This window comes from Branchiostoma belcheri, unplaced genomic scaffold, assembly GCF_001625305.1.
Source record: "Branchiostoma belcheri isolate BF01 breed outbred unplaced genomic scaffold, Haploidv18h27 scaffold7, whole genome shotgun sequence".
Taxonomy (NCBI): domain Eukaryota; kingdom Metazoa; phylum Chordata; class Leptocardii; order Amphioxiformes; family Branchiostomatidae; genus Branchiostoma; species Branchiostoma belcheri.
This window is the reverse complement of record NW_017804353.1, coordinates 8,499-29,399: the sequence shown is the minus strand read 5'-3', so window position 1 is coordinate 29,399 and position 20,901 is coordinate 8,499. Positions and strand designations below refer to the sequence as shown.

Genomic DNA, 20,901 nt, shown 5'->3' with positions numbered 1-20,901 from the left:
TGTCCTAAGGACTGCGATCCCTTCCAGTAGGCTAAGCATGCATTTCTTGAGCTACTAGATGCATGTGTAATTATATCATAAATGGTTTGCACCGAACACAATACTGAAAACTGTTTTTTCCGCCTTGCATGTATTTCAAATTTTGTGATGCAGATTATTCTTCAATCTGACATTTGGCCTGTGGCCAAAATGCTAAGAATCCAGTTTTGGAGTTGAATGTTTATGTACGGAAACCTGGGCCTTGTCCCAAAAGTGCATGACAGACATGCATATGGTGTCCCAGAACCAGGACTAAAACTCCCCAGCCCCTATCTAAATGGAGTGGTTGAACATGTGTGCACATCAGATTAATGAGTGTTAGACAACAGCCACTTAAGGATGCCTCCTGCAACTAGGAGCGACCACACAACACTGTGGAAAACTAAATTAAATGCCATTTACAAGCAAGGCTGTCACTGCGTACTTTAAGTGACCAGCTCTTTAGTTAAAGATGCCTCTTACAACTAGGAGCGACCACACAACACTGTGGAAAAACTAACTGCCAGTCACAAGCAAGGCTGTCACTGTAAAAACTTTGTGCCCATTCCTTTATAGTTCAAGATGCCTCTACTACAAGCGACCACACACTATATTATATACTGCTAAAAACTAATGCCAGTTCCAAGCATGGCTATGATATTGCAAAATCACAGTCAAATCTTACTTTTACTACGGTACTGACCATCCCTTTAGTTTAAGATGCCTCTTGTAACTTAACTAGCAACATGACTGAAAACCTGCCAGTTCCAAGAAAGACTATAACTGTCACTGTCACTGCAAATACAGACAGATCTGACTTTTACTAGTGACCAACCAACAGTTTTTCATACAAGAAGACCACCTGGTTTTTAAGTGGTCGCTTTGATTATTTTTATACCCATTGACCCAGCATTAAAAATCCTGTTTATAGTCACCACCTGCAATACCTGGCCAATATCTGTAAGTCCTTTGAGTGGTCTGTATAGATAGGTTTGTCTGTATGTGTTTGCAGTGCAAAATATCAAAACTGACAGAAAAAAACAACACTATAACCTGGTGCCAATTATAACATTTAACAGGCCAGTTGTCCAAATCATTGTCTAGCCCACTTAATGTGTAACTTAAATGATGTAATTACTGATGATCTAAGATGTACAGTGACTGGTACTTAATTGCAACATCCTACAAAAAAGTTAGACTAGACACTGTGACACCTGGGAGATCTAAGAGAAGCAAAGGGCACATCTGCAATTTCACCAACAGATCACCATAATGATTTCATAGTCAGGTATAATCACACCTGCAACGCAACACAGACTCTTTCATCATCTCTGTACCCCTGTACTATTGTCCACGACATCTGGGATCAAAAGAGGGCCTCCCTGATGTTGCCATGGCAACAATCTGGTCTATGCCGGTCCATTTCACACCTCGCGAGCGCAGACAAACCGCAGTAATTGAAGGACCTGTTTTCTGTCATGGGAAAACGTCCCCAGTTCCAAGTGTGTGTGTGTGAACATTACATTGTGGAAATAAGTGTTTATACGTTGGTAGCAACTCTATTTCCTTCTTTTAATACTTTGGTTTACAATTCTAACTTCAAGTACATGTACATGTGCGTTTGAATGACATTTGTGCAAAGAAATGTTTAATATGCGTTGGCAGCAATGCTATTATTTCCTTCTTTTAATACTTTGATTCACAATTCTAACTTCAAGTACATCAACATGTGCGTGTGAACAATGTTTGTGCAAAGAAATTGTTTATACATTGGCAGCAACTCTATTTCCTTCTTTTTATACTCTGGTTTACAATTCTAACTTCAAGTACATGTACATGTGCGTTTGAACGATGTTTGTGCAAATGAGACGTTTATACATCGGTAGCAAATCTATTTCCTTCTTTTAATACTTTGGTTTGCAGTTCTATTAAACTTCAAGTACATCCTGTTTTCGCTGATCAATCTACTGCAGGCAAAATGTTTTCATGTTCAAATGCACAGAGGAACTGTGTCTTAGCCACAAAAGTGTCAGGAAAGCCTTATGGAAAATTCATGTCTTGCATAGTGTAATACTTAAGTCCAGTACTGTAACAGTAACTGGTAATAAAGTGTGTTGCGAAACGTAACACTATTTCGATAGCTCAGGTAGTGAAATACAGCCTCACAAGGGCTAGTCACATTTTCAGCCAAATGCACCAGAAGCATGTCACACCACATACTCTTTATGACAAGTGTGTTGGGCTCTTTTATGTTATCCTGGTGTCCAGCCTTGTTAGCTTTAGTCCTTGTTGGCGGGGAGCGGATCTTGGGGAGCGGACTAAAGCGAACAAGGCTGGACTCCAGGCTACTTTTATGTGAAGTACATGATCATGACAGTATGCATGTATGTTTTCAGCCCAAAGCTGAGCCCCCAAACCTGGGGCCATCACAGGCTCGCCATCGGCTGTTTGGTAACAAACACCCACTGGTCTGCCTGGAGAACATTCCAGCTGAATTAGCCTGATGACAGCTTCTCTGTAATTAGCACTGATCGGGTGGCCAAGACTTCAGGACTGTCGACAGACGCACCCAACCCAGAGCACACGTCTTAGTCACTTCTCATAAATCTCGCCGCAAAAAAGACGCCTCGAATCCTGACCTGAAAAAACATCCTGAGTCTTATCTATAGTCTCCTGATAGGAATACCTGTTTTCCATCAGCTGACCTCGAGTTTGATTTCTTCCCCTCCCAAAGATCAATTCGAACAGGTTATCATTTCATCAACTGGAAATACAGCTGCGAGGCATGGCGGCAGGAGACATGTAATTACTCTGATGTTGGAAACTCGATCCTGGCCGGTTTCCTCCAAACATTTGTCTCAGTACACCAAGCCTTGGCATGCTAACTAGGTGGAATCAGGGAGTCAGGGACAAAAAAACTAGCCCTGGTAATTATGTGTTGTGATGTGTAATACTAGGGGACAGTTGATAGTGTGTTAAAAACGAGGACGTCAGGGGTTAAAGAAGACAAAACAAACACACAGCTGACCACACACAATTAATAAGAGTAGCAAAGCATCAATATTTATAAGTTTCTGAGAGATATACAAAATTCTCACAATGGAGGAAACCATTTAAGAGTGGGGGACGGCTTCACCTTTAGTCAACTGCTGGAAATTAATTTTTTAACTTCTTTTTTAAGGCACTTGAAGCCAATGACAGAAACTTCTGGAATTCCGGAATTACTTAGAAGTATGACCACCATAAATGATAGTATCTTGATTGTTATCTTGAGGCTAACAAAGTAAGAAAACCTGCTTCCCACCCCTCCAGCCCAGTGGACTGCTCCTAGCGTGTGGCCGGTATTGGACACAACAAGTTTGCGGGAGATCGCCGGAGGAACTGACAACAAGTGTGCGGTGGGAAAATCCGGGTAACAACGAAGCTCTCATTCCCATTGGACGTTACCTTACGAGTATGAACACAGCACCTTCACACAACTCCAGCCGAACAGACTACCAGAAATGAAGGCAGGTCACTTTTCTTTGTTTTACATGTCCAAACTATTGGGTTACTGGGTGGTTCTGTTATCTATAGAACAACATACTTTTAACAGATCAGTCGGTAAATGTTTATTTGAAAGTTTCACCGTTTTTTCCTGGTTGCAAGTTGTGATGTATACAGTGAACCCTGGTATCTGGGATCTTACAGGTCCAAATACCTGTAAATTTAGTACAGTATTGTCAAGCCTTGCAAAAGTACAGAAACTAACTATACAAGCAAGTGCATGTCAGAAGTTGTTGCTAACTTTATGGATGACAAGAAAAAGCGCATTAAAATACTTCAGCATGTTTTTCTTTTTTTTCCATACTTACAAATGGATGCAATGGGTAAGTTTTTGCCATAGGTTGGCTCATTTTCAATGCAGCGTGGATTTTCAAGTGCCTGCACTGATGCTATCTCACACAGACATAGTTTTACACAGTAAAAAGATGTAAAAGTGCTTACGACAGGAAGCACTCCAAAGTTCAACAATTCTTCCAGATTAAAAGCTGGAACCGGGAGGAGAATGTATTTACACGGAGCTGCTGAAAGCAGGGCTTTGTGGCCGTTGTGTGGTGAAAACACGCGGGCGCATTTTGCGGTGTTTTCTGCTCCCCCCAGGCAGATCTTTACTCCTGTTGGGGCAACACGGCAGGATGATTCAGCGAGATGACCTTGTCACTGTGGGAGGATAAACATGGCAAAGGTCCAGCACCTGCAGTCCTGCACAACTAACACATGTAGCCTGCAGTGAACAGACAGTCGTGGCTCCCCAATCTCTACGGTGCTTAGTGCCGAGCTGTACTGCCTGCCCGCCAAGCCTCAAGCCTAGCTCACAATATATACTGTACAGTAGTAATTCAGTTAATGTTCACGGTAGCAACAGTTTGCGGTCTCAGAAAAATGGAGGTTTTTCAGAACTATATGTTCAGAACTATATGTCCAGAAAAATAAAAGTTGGTGAATTATTTGTGAACGATAATGATTAGTTCGCAGTACAGAAGTGGTGGCGAAAGATGGCCTTGCCACTGTGGGAGGATAAACATGGCAAAGCTCCAGCACCTGCACAACTAGCTATATATAGCCTGGTCAACAGACTGTCGTGGCTACCCGATTTCTACGGCAAGAAGAGTTCCCGCTTGCCCAGCCTCCCCCACAGTGCACACTGCGTAACTATGCAATAATTATCAACAAATTTGGCTGAAGTTAGTTGACAGCATGATTCCGGGTTTAACAGTAGCCTGGTGACCATTTGCTACAAAATGACTAATTAGGGTTTTCATTATTAGGAGAATACATGACAGCTGTTTTCCACCCTAAAATGACATTTTCAACTCACAGATGTATCAAGCGAGCTGATATGCTTCCTCTTGTGTCAGTACTTGACTGTCTGTAAGCTGTAAGATACACTCTTTTAAGCATCCAATGCTTTTTCACACGCTCAAACTCACGGCGCTCTATCAATATCCTTAGTTGTCAGAGAGTGGTCAGGTTTTGATGAATGAAACTTTTGACTGTTTCTGCTCCTCAGATAATCAGTGTCCTGTCCATCCTTGCGTTGCTCCTGCTGACGCTCCACGGAGTCCCCGGCTCGGAGGGCCGCCATCGCCGCGGGAAGAAGAAAGAGTGTCGCGACCCGCCGAGGAGCGCGCTCCGCAGAAAACTCCGCTTCTTCAACGGCTACAAGGAGAGCCCCTTCATCCGCCCACTGCAGAAAATACGCCACCAGGTAGTCTGCACTATAGTTGTGTGTATAGTATACTGTAAATTACTTCATGTTCGCAGTAGCAAAAGCTTGCTGTCTGTTTGCTGAACTATACATTTGCTGTTACAGCAGGTGTGGCAAAAAAAGAAAGTCAACAAATCATTTGTTCACAATAATGATATGTTCGCGGTACAGAAGTGAACACGAAAAATAAATTCAATATAAAATACTGCAAAAAAAAGTGGTTAGCACCCCTGCCTCTGGACCAAGCATTAGGAGTTCAAATTAATTGTTGCTCACCCGACATGCACATTACTGTAAAGGATCACAGTCCCTAGGACAGGACGTTAAGCCGTGGTCCACTGTTCATTGTGCTTGTTGATAAAAGCTAGGGGAATTTCCCTGGTACAATGAATCTGCAAATACTGTACATAGCGTCTGTCTTCTCTGCTACGACCAGTGGAAGATTAGCTCTTCAGTGAGCTAAAACTGGATCGAGAGATTCAAATCTTTTTATTGCAGGGATTTGATTTTATGGTAGAGGAAAAACCAGGTGTTTGCAGATAGCATATCAAGTGCATCTACTGTAACTGAACAAATGCCTATGATGCATTTCGTGATGGTTTAAGGACTCAGTTAAAGTTAGAGATTTTTTTCTATTTACTTCAAATTCACCACAATGAGAGCCACTCATTCAAGTGTTTGGGGTTACTGTTACAGTACTAGCCAGTGAGGACAGATATTTGTTAACATTAGACTTGAAAAGTTTAAGGTTATAACTTATACCCATTTTGGAAAAAATCATGTGGTAGCTTGTTCCATAGTGTTGTTCTTAAGGAAAGATATACATAGGGCATATACTACGACATGCACGCTACTGGAAAGGGTTACAGTCCCTAGGACAGGACGTTGTGTTGCTGTGGTCCACTGTTTATTGTACACGAGCTAGGGAATTTTCCTAGTACAATGAACCTGTAAATACATTTTGTGTATTGTACATAGTGTCTGCCTTCTCTGTCATGACCAGTGGGAGATTAGCTCTTCAGTAAGATAAAGGCAGATGAAAACGCTTTCCTTTTCTCACCAGGTGAAGAATGCCACGAGGCACCGTAACCCGTGCAAGGCGTACTCCAAGAGCACAGACGTGCATCACAGGTCCTCCAGTCCATGGAACTACAGGATAGACTACGACCCTAAGAGATTTCCTGACGGTGAGGACTCTCTCTCTCTCTCTCTATCTCTCTCTATCCAGTTTAACGTCTGTTGTTCCCCATAACTGAAGGTTAGACGTGCTTGCACTCTGATACATTCTGAGTGCATATTAATTTCAGTCTGCAAGGGATTTAATTTTATGATAGGGGAAAAACCAGGTGTTTGCAGTACAGTACTACATAAAGTGCATTTACTGAACAAATGCCAAGAGATAAATTCCTGATGGTAAAGACTCAGATGAAGACTGTCCTGATGAGAATAGCCTGGTACCCAGTTTATCGTGGTTGGGGCAGGCTGTCTTCAGGGCTCTAATAGTTTCTTCAACAGACTGCCCGGTAGAAGTGTTATGCCTGTGATAGAGTTTGGCACACCGGGAGTTGAGTAGTCCTCACAGTGGGACTCATTAACTCCTGTTGTGCAAAACCTACGGGGGAGCCTAGCAGAGTCGGGAGGGAAGAGATTCATTCAGCAGCCCCGAAGAGAACCCGCCTGTTGTTCTGTATCCAGAGCTGGCAGTGGCAGAGTGTCTGTGTCGGAGGACTTCACTATTTAGAGTCATAATGATTATGTTTTGACTTGTATAGAAGACTCTCGTGGTGATAGAGTTTCTTGATTGTTGTTTCATGACCAAAAGGTTCCTGACATGTTGTTCTGTGTTCTGTGTCCAGAGCTGGCAGTGGCAGAGTGCCTGTGTAAGGGATGTCTGATCCACGGGTTTGAAGACTTCACCATGCAGAGCCAGCCGGTCACCACTAAGATCCAGGTGCTGCACAGTACGGGGAGGTGTGACTGGCGAGGGTTCTTCTCTTACAGGTGAGAAATTGTACAGAAGAGACAAGGTAATTTTGATAGAAAAAAATATCTGTATTCTGTATAGCCGGTATAACTGCCCTTCAGTGTAACACACCAGCTTCTGTATCTGTATAGCCAGTATAACAGTAACGTAACCCTTTGGTGTAACACACCAGCTAATCGCAGGCATGTGGCATTATAGTGGCAGCTGGCTATACTACACTGAATAACCTGTCACACCTAACCCTTGTACAACTAACTGCAAGTGTTGTTTAAAACTATCTACAACTTAATTGGTAACAGCAAGTTTCACTCCACAATTATTAAGTACAATGGGAAAATACAAGCTTTTGACCACATCCACCTCAATCATTGGTTGATAACTTGAAGGCTGCATGACTCGGCATTCTAGTACAAGGAACAAGAAGCCTGCAGAAATGAGGCCCCCACAAACATTTTAAGATCTACAGCACGAATGTATGTATACAGTCCTCTAAATTGTCAGTTGAGGATAATTTCCAAGCAGATCTTTTGGTGACAGCAAGGCAGTATCAAATGATCACTAAGTATGTCAATTAATTTGCCACCTTGTCCACTATTTGGCTGCATGGCAAAAAACAAATAGCAGTAAAAAAAGAAAGCCTGATAAAAAAGCATAATAAAAGAACTTAAAATAAGCCTAAGTCTAAACCTAAGCTTGTGGAGTGAATTGTGGGGAAAAAAACAAGCCCTTATCTTGGAAAGGTGGTGAGAATTATCTCGATGGACCTTTGCCATGTCATGTTGCAGACTGTTGTGTCAACACGGCGTATCAAGTCACCGGCACACAGCCTGACAGTTACAGGAGGTGCTGTGTACCGGTTCACTGGACTTGGATCCAGACTTGTAAGAATGTTTAGGTTCAAGTCCAAAAAAACCTAAAAGTCAAGAACTGAGTCCGGACTTATTACGGTAAAAGACCATTTCACATTACCCCTTTCCTTTTTAAACCACCTAAAACTTTCCGTAGATTCCAAAATCTTTGCTGCAAAATGAAGAAAACATTGCCATCGGGCATCATCAAGTACTGGCCTCCATGTTATGTGGCCAAAGTTTCATCCAGACAACATTGCAGGGTTGCCAACATGCAATTTTGTATATGCCAATTGGGTTTACAAGTCTGGAACTGAACCTAAACCTCTGGACTTGAAACCGGACCTGAACCTAAATGTGGGTTTAGGTATGCAGCACTAACAGGAGGCATTCTGAGAATAACAGGAAGGAACGGAGCAGTCATGCAAACCTGCCTCCAGCAGGGACATAATTAGTCTGCATCAGATATACGAGGGGAGTTCATAAAGTCACGACCTCACCCGGAAACATGGGTGTAACTCAAATTACAGCACTGTTGATTAGACTTCAGCATCATTAATCAAGATACTCCAAAACAAACTTAAATCATTGTGGCAATTTCATTACAGAGGACAGTCCCTTTTGAAGGTCAATAATGTTTAGACTAGCTACTTATCTTTGAGAATTTCATACTTATGGATTTATGCTTAAGGATGACATCCAGTCTGACTATACTATTCAAATGTTGTATCAGAAAAGATCTTGTCTGCAACAGGCAAAATTCTGATGGAACCTTGACTAAACATCCAATTAAAACCGTGAAAAATCTGGGTTTTGCACAGGTACAGACGAACAGTACATCCTGCCAACGTGCTTGACTTGATTTGATTTTGATTTATTGAAATTGCAACTGTACAGTGCAATACAGGTGGGGCACAGGCAGCTGTTACTGGTGCTGTGTCCCACACATAGAAACAAAACAGGACAGACAATACTGATTTTCACTTGAGTTAAGTGGGGAAAGTCGTGTTAAATGCCTTCCCAAGTGCACAAGATCGGTGGCATATCAGGACTCGAACCCAGGACCTCTTGGTTCCGAGTTGAGCACTCTGCCGTTACGCCAAACGACCACTATTAGTAAAAGACGTTTTTTACATGTCTTTCATTTTCCCCAGGTTCCACTGGGAAGATGTGCCCATCGCCTGTACTTGTGTGCGTCCTGAGCCAGCTGTAAACATGCAGGACAGTGACGTGTATGAAGACTACGATGAGTACGAGTATGACTGAAGGAAGTATAGCAAAGTTCTTTGATCCCAACCATTTATTTTTCACGAGCCAACAAAGGTGCACTATGCACCAAGTAACATCTAGCGTCAGTGCACAGTAAAACAGTCAGAATTGCCCTGATGAAGATGACAGACGGTCGAAACTTCTGCTTGTGAAAAATAAATGGTTGTGATCAAAGAACTTTGCTATGCATTTGTTTACCAACCTGATGAAATTATTTACGGCTGAAGAAAGTAGTTAGAGGCACACAAAGTCATCAGAAGGCATCAGACTAAGGCCAACCTGCGAGGCTTTGACACAGCACAGAATCCTAACAGTTTCTACACATCCTAATACAACAATGTTTAAAATGACTTACGATAGCATAACAAAATGTAATGTAAATATGTCAAAATTCATAAGGAAAAGAAATTTCAAATTAGCTTCCTAGTTGGAAAATAGATTGTGATTTTATTTTACAATTTTTACAAATCATTAAAGATGGTCAGTATTATACAAATTGGAGGTAACTCTTCTATAATTATGTATGAAGAAATTGGTAAGTTGTGATACACAATTACCATGATTGTAAGTAGATATGAAGCCAGATTATTTGAAATTTTGCTGTGAGCATTATTGATCGAATGATGATATATGTTATGATATTATGGGTAAAACGTATGTGATGTTTATTTCTTGATGAAGAGAATTGATAGGATACTCAGCCCAGTATCTTTGATCTGTTATTTGAAACTCTGCCCCCTTTGTTCCTGTTTATAACATAAACATGAAATAAGTGTTGTAGGATGAGCTTTGGCAAAGGACAGTTCAGGACAAATCTGAAATATATTTGACAAAGTTTGGTACCCAAGTTTTTCTATTACAATGTCATGTAACTTAGACTAGTTGGGGTGTCTCTTTGAGGATGTTTGACAAATGTAAAAAATCTTAAACATGCTTTCAAAATAAAATAAAGCAACCATTCTAGATTAAAATTGTACTTTTTTCTGCAACATTGTCATGAATGTAGTCAGACATTTTGCTTGCAAATTATATTTAGGAAAACATTAAATTTAGAAACTGCAATCTATGTTTTTTTCTGGCATTTGCAGCCTTGCACTTCCATGGCCCATGGTCCACCTCCCACATAAAATGCTCTTAAACTTCAAAATTAAACTTCCAGATTTATCAGCAAGATCATTTTACCTCCATGTACATCTTTTAAATGTCCAGGTGCAACTCAAAATGTGAGACAGTCACTGTAAAAATAACATAAAAGTACCAGAGACATATTTCGACCACCCACACACACAGATTACAAACTTCACCATAGTGGAAACAATTACCGTTCCATGCCGTGACCAATTCTGTTGAACCACAGTGTTTAGGGTGCTCTGTGTAATGAGCTGGTAAGGGTGGGAAAAATAAATAATGACAGATTGTGGAAACAATCTTGATAATACTGCACCTAGGTGGGGGATGTTTGTGTGATACAGCTGAAGGAGATGTGAAAACTTGTTTTCGGACTGCAGCAGAAAAACTCTCAAAGCAAACATAGGTGAACAGTGTTAAAGTTAAAACTTAAACATTTCTCTTACTTAGAGTCTAGTAAAGAAGACCAGAGTGACTGGTCGGAAGCTCTATGTGAGAGAACTTTTGTGTTGGACCAAAAGTTTTAACTTTAAACATAACACATTCCCAACTAAAACGAGAAATTCTCCATACAGTATGTGCAAAATGCACACACCTATGTGCAAACTGCACATACCTATGTGCAAAATGCACATACCTATGTGCAAAGTGCACACACCTATGTGCAAACTGCACACACCTATGTGCAAAGTGCACACACTATGTGCAAAGTGCACACACCTATGTGCAAACTGCACACACCTATCTGCAAACTGCACACACTATGTGCAAAGTGCACACAGCTATGTGCAAAGTGCACATAGGTGCATATACTATGTGCAAACTGCATAAATATACTACTAACAGACAACACTTTAATTCCGGACTGACTCTCATTCCGGACGACCTTTAACCATTAAGACATTATTATATTACTCGCTGAAAGTTGCGTAGGTATCATCAATACACTGTAGGTCCCCTGGGACTAGGTCAGTTCTGCAGAATTCTGCATTCGGATGCAGAATTCTGAAACCCAAATGCAGAATTCTCTATCCAAATGCAAAATATGAAGGAATTTGCAATGCCTTATTTATTTTATGATGTTAGAGAGTGGACTCACACTCGTCCTACATTGTATGTGTTTGCTACTAATCCCTGTGCTGCAAAAAAAAACATACAAGACAGGACATTCTGCCAAGTACCTTCCAAAAGCACAAAAGAGTTTACAGATTGCACACACATTTCAGGCACAAGTACTTTCAGGTCATTCAGGTCACAGTACTTCATGCTGTATCTGTATCTGTATAGTCGGTATAACCGCCTTTCGGCGTAACACACCAGCTGATGGTCATTGTCAGACTGAAGCTTGAGTTCTTGTACACGTGGCGTGATGTTGTGCTTGGTGCTCAGTGATGGTGGCCAGAGATGGCTGGGTACATGGCAGAGGTAGTTGGCCGGCAAGCTGGCTTTGTTGTTGCAGCACGTCGACGATCGGGGTCGGTTTGCAGCAGGTGGGTGAGGCAGGCGGTTGTAGGCGTGGTAGTGCAGCTTGAGCAGCGATCAGGCAGGTGGATTCATTGCCAGGCGATTCAGGAGGCATGATAAAACAATGCAGGTTGCGAGAGGTCCCGCTGCTCCCCACCAAATGTAGGGATGCAAGAGAAGAGGCGATGGGAGAGACATTGTACTCTGTGGTGGCATGGATACTTCCTGTTTTCCGCTAGAATACATTGCTATAAATTAACTGATTTTCTCTGATCCGAATCAAAAGTAATCCTGCTGCACGTCCTTCAGATATTCCAGCTATACTTAGTAAATGCGCAGTTGATTGACTGATAGGGGTAAATATTCTGTAGCAGTAAAGAAAAGGAGTCTTAATATGTTTAGATACATTGTGCATCCAGAGTGTACCTAAGTGTGCTTGAAAGGGCTGTGCTGATGCTTGTGTATTGTGCTTACAAATCTTAGATTGCTACTGGCCTGAGCATTGATTAGTTATGGTCCCACCCACATGATTGTTAAAACAAACAAACAAATCCTTAGGGCTGGCCCACACTCCTAGAAAATCTTCATTAGTCACACCAGGGCTCCTACCAAATCTGGCACACATGTACATGCTTGGTATGTATTTGCCTGCTAAGTACCTTGATGACAGGTGTCCTGTCCCTGTGTAACACTAACTCTCATTGGAGCTTCTCCCAGCAGCAGGAGTCAGGCTATCCTACCAAACCCAACTCTGACACCCAGTCAAGCAACCCCCAAGTTGGCATAATTACATTTATAGGTCATACAGAAAGAGAAGAAGTGTTTTATAGCAGTTGACTCATCATTAGGTATTTAGGCAGACCCATCTGAAACTTGATAGTCAATAGTTCAAAATGTAGTTTGGATATAAAAACATAACACAGAACAGTCATCATCAAACATGCAGATATCCCTGGTTGTTTAGTACTGCTCTAGAATTAGTAGAAATATCCTTGGTGCCCGACCTCAGCACTTATATATGTATACAAAAATGTAGCGGACGAAAGCTACAAAGGCTGACACTCGGGCTAGTAACCAGCAGTATTCAGTTGAATGAACCATAAGGGAAATTCCATTGACACGGGGACGAAGATTTCTGTAGAAATCAGCAGAATTCAGCACAGATTTCTGTGCAGAAATCTAACTTTTTAAAAAGATTTCATACTGTGAAATTGTCCCACAAAATGTATCATTATGGTGATAAGTGGTAGATTCACTCCCCTAAATGCTACTATCACTAGTATCAGCTTATTTTGGGTAAAAATGTCGGAAATGCATATATTTTTGCTTTTGTCCCACTTTATGACAGCCCAATACCTTGCAATTTGGCATGGGGATAGCTTTGCATAAATATTATGCTAAGATTTTGCTTTCCAAGTTTTTTTATTCAAGTCTTGCAAATGGTTTTATATAGCTTATTTTGGGTTAAAATAGTAAAAAAATCTGTCCAATGATTTTGGATTTAGTCAGACATGTTATGCCCACAGTATGTTGTGCCCATGACCATAACCATGACATGCACACCCTCAAATTGTGCTTTTCTCTGACACCAGTAGGACGTATACTCTAAAGGAAAAGACACCTTTTCACAGGAGATCATGCCAAAGCCAGTAGGGGCCAAGAGAGGCCAGGCTGAGGAGGGCCAAGGCAGGATAGACTTACAGTAACTGTAACAGGAATGCAAGTACATGTGTGAGGGCCTGCATGGGGGTGTAGTGATTACGAATTGCGCAAATTTTCTCCGCCGACTACGAATTACGTCAAAGTTTCAGAGCTGATTATGACTTTACACTTTGCAGTTAGTGTACTATAGTGAATTACATTTTTGGGGAGGCTGCCTACGGATTATTGAGACTAAAAAGGCCTAATTACGCCTTACAATAAAGGGCATGCAGGCCCTCATGTATAGGTCATCTCTTGGACCATCCAACTGAGGAAAAACGATTAGTTCTGCATGCCAGTATCACACTTTCCTCCAATCCTGTTCATAACATTGAATACTCATTGCTCATCAAAGCTTTCTGGAACTGCACATAACAAAAATACATGAATGTGAAGAGTGAAAACTTTGCACAAGGTGGCTGGCTAACTTATTAATGATACCTAGCAAAGCTTCTGTAACATCCAAACTGTGATGTACACAATTGTGACCTGAAGGTCTGACCTCTGGCTCCCCCTGTCCCAGTGAGGGGTAACCAGAGGTCAATAGAGGAGGCAAGGCAGATGTTTTTTCAGGGATGAAGTTACATCTTGTTTGATCCCATATTTGGGTCTCTGAGTCTGAGAATCCAGTTCAAATCATCCTTACTAATTTATGATGTCAAACCTGGAACCTATGTGTACCTCACAAGTTACAAATCTATTTTGACAAAAGGATAATCAATGCAAAACTCCTACAGGAGTTACAGCAATTCTACCAGGTCTGTTGAGTTGGACTGGGGAAAATATTAGAGCCCTGAAGACAGCCTGCCCTACTAGCACCATAGACTGGTTACCAGAGATGTCATGTTATAAGATGTACATGTAGATGTACTTTCCATCATGCTCTCATTATAACAGGTTTTTGTCTGACCACCTACATGACTTTGTACATGTAGCCCAATTATAAACCCCAGCAAAGTCCACATCAGGACTCCCCCTAACAACTTTGAACATTAGGAGAGCAAAATATAGGGGGGGTTTCACTGTTGTATTTGAAACCCTGGTCTGCAGAGCAAGGTGAATGTTTTCTTTCAATCAGTGTGGGTCCCAGGGGGAGAAAAAACCAGGCCAGGCTGGGTCATCTGGTCTACCAGAATGGATCAGTGCAACACTGTAGGTCTTGTTTCAGTGTCTCACCTATTCAATGTACAGGCTAGGGATCAATGCTGGGTGCATGTGCACCTTGGAGCTGCATGTGCACCCAATTTTTTTTTATGTGGGTGCACTCAGGTATTATTTGCAATCAAATATTTTGTACATATATAGTAGTTACAACATAAATAATTCATTCATCGTTACAGTACTTTTCTTGAAATGAAACATAATTATTATAGTTTTTGCAGACATTCTGCTTATTTCATCTTACAATGTATATGGTGCACCTAAAATATTTTTGTTCACCCAATTTTTTAGGTTGGGTGCACCAGTGTCTATTCCCAAAAATTAATTTCAAGCCCTGATGTATATGCCCTTGTTATAACAGCAGATTTTTCTATTGTGCACAGTTTTAACTTGCATCCAATCATGTAATCATGTGTGAACGTTACTTGACAAGACAATTATTCACTCCCCTCCCTTGTTTTTTTTTTCACAATTTCCAGAGGAAAAGCTCATTTTCTTGTCTTTAAGTGCTACTTTATTCTTTGGGTATTTAGTATGATCTGGTGGGAAATGTCTGGCTAACCCTAATTACAATGTAGCTTTTATGTCTCAAGTGAAGAAACTTATAATTACAAAGACTAGATACTACTAGTTGTGAGAAAAAGATAATTATCCACAAAATTTACCTTCAGGTCATCACCCCCTCCCCCAAGAAATATGTCCCCCGTCCCCTACCCTCTCTAGATCTACTTGGCTACTCTACATGTACTTGACCTGGCTAGTCAAGGAAAACATAAGGATCTCGTACATGCTCATATACATGTATGTGGATCCTGTGCAAAACTGTTCACTATTCAGAGCATAATCTGACTACGCACTCTCTTGTTGTGCTTCAAGGGCTCTTTTTATGTAACTGAAAATCAGAGGGACCATGTGGCCTAACTCTTCATTGCAGTAGCATATGTTAGCCTAAACCAGAAGTATGGCAATGTCAAGTAAGGTTGCAATGACTGTTGTCATGCATCTGAGACCAGATATCATTTAAGAACCTTGAGTATAGAATTAGCTTTCTTGAGATTACTTTACATGTATGTACACTAGAGACACACTCATAATTGCAAACAATTCCTTCAACAAGATACTATCATGAAAAGCACTTGGAAGGTACAAGACAGGAAAGCAGATACTCCAGACCTTTCGGTGACCAGTCAATGGAATGTCAAATTCCCCTTTTGGTTTACTGATGCTGGTTAGTGTGGCCCGGCCTGCCTAGCTCAGGTTATACAGGACCTGGTCTTATGCTTTCCTGCATAGCTCAAACAAAACATCAGTTACGTGTATACGTCCTAGCCTGGTATCTTCAATTCTGTAATGTGCATATCTCATAATCACTTTGTGGAGCATTTTTTCACTTCAAAAATCACCTTACAGATCTCAAGCAGAACAAATGGAAATACATCCAGTTCCCTGCCTGGTTACAACTGGCCAAGAAAAGTACAGGGAAAAAGGTTGGGTTACACAGGCTAAAGGTTGTTCTCCTGAGACTATAGAGGTCTTCTCTATGGGCTAGATAGATAAGCTATGAAAACATGTGATAGTGATTACAGTTTGGTGGTCAAGAGGGGCTCTCTGGGCCCTTACTGTGAAGACTTTAAAAGCCCTGAATTTGTTAGGATAAGTGTGGAGGTGGGGCATAGAAAATTGTTACACAAACGCACTACATTGTACCTTGGTGATAAGTTCTTCCAAGGGCAGTTGTCCAGGGCCACACAGTCTCACAGTAAATGTAGCAATTCAACTACTAAAATCATGTCCCAAGTTCTAACAAGGCTTTATTCTTCTTTCTTTCCTCTTGACTAAATAGTGACAAATCAATTGTAGATAACAATCAGATTCTGGTGTTCAAGACCGGTATCATCTTGTATTGACCCACAAAAAGTGCTGACCTACAGCCATCAGCTGAGATGGTCAGACGAGAAAAAGCAAGAAAGATGAGGTTGGGGAAGTGGATGGTGCAGCAGCTGCTCCAATCATCATTTTTCTACACAGCCCCCAAAATCCCGAGGACATCCAGTCTGGGAGTCTTGAAGAACTTCAAAGTGGGATAGGAGAGACATTTGTAACCAAGGGTTGAAACTTGATTTTAGGGTGTGATCAGCCATGATATAGTGGCACAGAAGCTGCTAGTTGCTAGGCCTATAGGCTAGCTGCTAGAAGTTGCTAGGCCTAAATCAAAAAGCAAAAAGTATGGTGCAAAGCTACATGTATCTGAATGCCAAATTGCGGGGCATTGGGTTGTCATGAAGTGGAACAAAAGCCAATAATTCTGACAATTTTTACCCAAAATAATCAAAGTTTTAGCCCAGGAAAGCCCCGGTGGTGTTACGGATTAGCACAAGTCCTCCAGGGACGTCCCCAGAGTTGGCCTGGCAGGGCTGTCAGGTCAGTCTCTGTGACCTCACCTAACGGTCCCGTCCATCCTGTCAATGCAATTTAACCTGGATAGAATTCAAATAAAATTATGTAGCCTAGTTACTGTGGAACAATCTTCCATTTTGAGGTGGTAGACTTTATTTGCTGGTTATTTCTCAGGTCCGTGATGCTGTTTGGCTATGTTCGTTTTCTTGTGGGGGACCACCGAACCATCTGTTCGTGAAAATCTACACTTTCAATGACCCGGCTTCTCTATTTCCTCTCCCCACGACCCATAGAAGATTCCAGGCATAACCTTTCTCAAAGTCTTCTTCTCCTTTCTTCTCGCTAAAGCCACAAAACTAATAAGGATTATATACTGTTCAAGTCTATAAGGCCTAAAAGAGTTCATTCAGACCTCTTTCTCTTCTAGTGACCTGTCAAATTCACCCAGGGCAGTCAGTAAACCAACTTTGTTCTCGATCAAAACAAAGTGTGTGATCTTATATCTGGTTTAAATCCTGTTGCAATACAAGACGATATACACAATGTACTACACAAGACTACACAAATGTACATGCTAACGTTGCAAGGAATACAGGAAAAGTCAATGCATTTCCGACAAGTTGTGCCCAAAATACATGTAATGTGATTGTAGCATTTGTAGGAGAGTATATCTACCACTTATCACCATATTGATACATTTTGTAAGACAGTATTGTACGAAATCTTTAAAAAAGCAGATTTCTGCGCAGAAATCTGCGGTGTGAAACCGTTTCCAGTGTGGATGTACGTTTTGAAATCACGGACGCAGAAATATATTCCGTTTCGAATCGGATCGTGGCCAAACCGGAACACATTTCAATCATGAACGAGGCCTGAGATACATGTATTATTTTGAGCCCAGTGTGCCATGGATCTGACATCCAGACTAGTCCATGATCGTCCATGGAGGTGTATACAGCTTTGTTTTCTAGATCGTACAGTACACAGTTACAGTACCAGATTAAATCAAATTTTATGATTTTCTATCAGGTTTAAATACTGCTGCATCACGATATGCACAAAACTACATACAGGGTGGCAACCTTATGTAGTAATTGTTAATTGATTGATCGATGAGTACAATCGCTAGCACGTGGCAGCGCAACTAAAAAAGTAGCTCTGAATTGCATGCATTGCATGCTTATATATGCAGATACAACCTTGTGTGAGAAGTTCTGTCGAAGTGCTTTGTGTCTACGTGGTCTTAAGGTAGAGAAGGAATATTGAACCTTCAGTCATCTGAATGGGAAAACACTTCTCAATATGCATGACATGTAAGTAGAGATGACCATGTGTGATCAGCACAAAATGTTTAAAAATGTGATGGCAAAGTTTGCACGATTAGTATAATTATTAGCAAAACGTGATGACTTGAATGCATTGGAACCCCCAGGCTGTTCATTGGGGTTTTCTGTCAGCTGGGGGCTAACTGAGGGCACTTGAGAGCACTCTGATACAAATTAATCTGTCACACCTTGTTACAAGCTAATCCTTAAGTAAATACAGGCAGCAGCTAACCCAGCATGAAACAGCTTCTGGTGTTAGCAATAGCAAGACTCACAGCCAGACTATTACAGTGGAGATAAGAGAAAGAGCAACTTTTATGAATTATACAGATGATGCAAAATCTTGAAGTGAAGAGTCACTAGGTGATAGGGGCATGAGAGGGCAAAATTTTGTATTATGATTATGAAGTAATTTGTCATCATAACAATATTATCATAGATGACTTATTCCTATTGGATTTCTAACTGCATGGAATGAAATTGACAAAAGATGGTCCTTTATAGGTACAAGACTGCCATACAACACTTTTTAGGCCTTGTTCATGTGAAGTCACCCAAACCGCGATTCGGGTAACTCGCATTCCTCACATCTGGTCCATGTGCCATACATTCCTTTCAAACCGTGCCCGATCACAATTCTCTGAAACTACATTCATTGTTGTTTGATTAAAACAATGCAACGCAAGGTGGCGTGTTGTTAATGTCAGAGGTCAACGACCTGCTTGCTGGTGCCACTCCCAGCGCATCTCGGCCAAATGCCGACGTGGTCCCGCCAGAGGCGGTGAAGCTCGTCCTAGAACAGACACATTATTTGACCATTACTGCTCTTCAAGTTGCTGCCACTTAAAATTTGGTATTGCTTATAAATAAAGAAATATCACCGCGTAATCCATGACCATGTGAAGTCACATTGAAATCACATTGCGTTCAGATGCAAATCGCGATGCGGGAAAACCGATTCGAAACCACCTCTAGAAGTGGTTTGGGATCAAGGCGCTTTCAATGTGATTTGGAGCGTTCAGATGGAGCCACTTGAAACCAGCTTCGGGGGAAACCACATGTAAAGCGCCTTCACTGACTTCACATGAACATGGCCTTTGATAATTTGGAACTTTGGCTTTGACCTATATTAGGTAGACATGAGAATATGACTAATAACAGCTTTACAAATTGAACTGTCATTGTATATCAGAGAGAGCTGTGAAAGTCACCTGTTTGTTGAACAACTTACAAATCAATGTAGACCCAATTTACACACACACGCAAAAGTCTTAAGTACAAAAAAGCAGATTAGTAGCCTTCTTCACAGACTTGTACAGTGGCATTGATGTTTTTGGGAAGCAACGCAAGTTTTGCCCTTGCCCCCCAAAAATTAATGGCGCCTCTACACATCTTGTACATCAGATAGTACTCGAGGTAACGTACTTGATGTATGTCAAAGCAGGCAGATTTACATACAGGGAAAATTTAATGTCTGATCCGGATCCGCCACAAATGTCTTGAACTACTTCCTCTAGGTGGATTACTTTTGATTCGGATCAGAGAAAATCAGTTTTGTAGCAATGTATTCTAGCGGAAAACAGGAAGTATCCATGCCACCACAGAGTACAATGTCTCTCCCATCGCCTCTTCTCTTGCATCCCTACATTTGGTTGGGAGCAGCCGGACCTCTCGCAACCCGTGTTATCATACCTCCTGAATCGCCTGGCAATGAATCCACCTGCCTGATCGCTGCTCAAGCTGCACTACCACGCCTACAACCGCCTGCCTCACCCACCTGCTGCAAACCGACCCCGATCGTCGACATGCTGCAACAACAAAGCCAGCTTGCCGGCCAACTACTTCTGCCATGTACCCAGCCATCTCTGGCCACCATCACTGAGCACCGAGCACAACATCACGCCACGTGTACAAGAACTCAAGCTTCAGTCTGACAATGACCATCAGCTGGTGTGTTACGCCGAAAGGCGGTTATACCGACTATACAGATACAGGTGTCGCGGGGCGGTTCACAGGGTACCGATACACAGATTGTCTTTGGGGACACAGATATCCCTTGTTGCTAGGGTCGGTCCCCTGGACTTCTATATTTAGCTAGTAGATAACAACCAGATGGACCAAGGGGGTTATAAGGGGGCTTACACCATGGGACAGGAGGATAACCAGAAGACACTGTCAGGGAAGGTCGTGTTGTGCCGCAATAAAGGATATCTTATACAACTTTCTTGACTCAGCATCGTCACTTCACCCCAATGTGACACAGATACAGCATGAAGTACTGTGACCTGAATGACCTGAAAGTACTTGTGCCTGAAATGTGTGTGCAATCTGTAAACTCTTTTGTGCTTTTGGAAG

At 41.7% G+C, this 20,901-nt stretch overlaps 1 protein-coding gene across 1 annotated transcript; it reads left to right on the top strand.

Annotated features, from left to right (window-relative positions):
- Positions 1-3,353: 3,353 nt before the first annotated feature.
- LOC109484733 (interleukin-17D-like) lies at positions 3,354-9,457 on the top strand. The gene is made up of 5 exons (XM_019788093.1): positions 3,354-3,527; positions 5,072-5,269; positions 6,333-6,456; positions 7,126-7,270; positions 9,256-9,457. Exons 1-5 carry the CDS (start codon positions 3,522-3,524, stop codon positions 9,365-9,367), a joined length of 585 nt encoding a protein of 194 aa, XP_019643652.1. The 5' UTR covers positions 3,354-3,521; the 3' UTR covers positions 9,368-9,457.
- Positions 9,458-20,901: the final 11,444 nt, after the last annotated feature.

Bases quoted from the DNA above. Each gene is read 5' to 3' on its own strand.
- LOC109484733 (XM_019788093.1), top strand. The intron at 6,457-7,125 runs GTGAGGACTCTC...TTCTGTGTCCAG, and splicing joins CCCTAAGAGATTTCCTGACG to AGCTGGCAGTGGCAGAGTGC. The intron at 7,271-9,255 runs GTGAGAAATTGT...CATTTTCCCCAG, and splicing joins CGAGGGTTCTTCTCTTACAG to GTTCCACTGGGAAGATGTGC.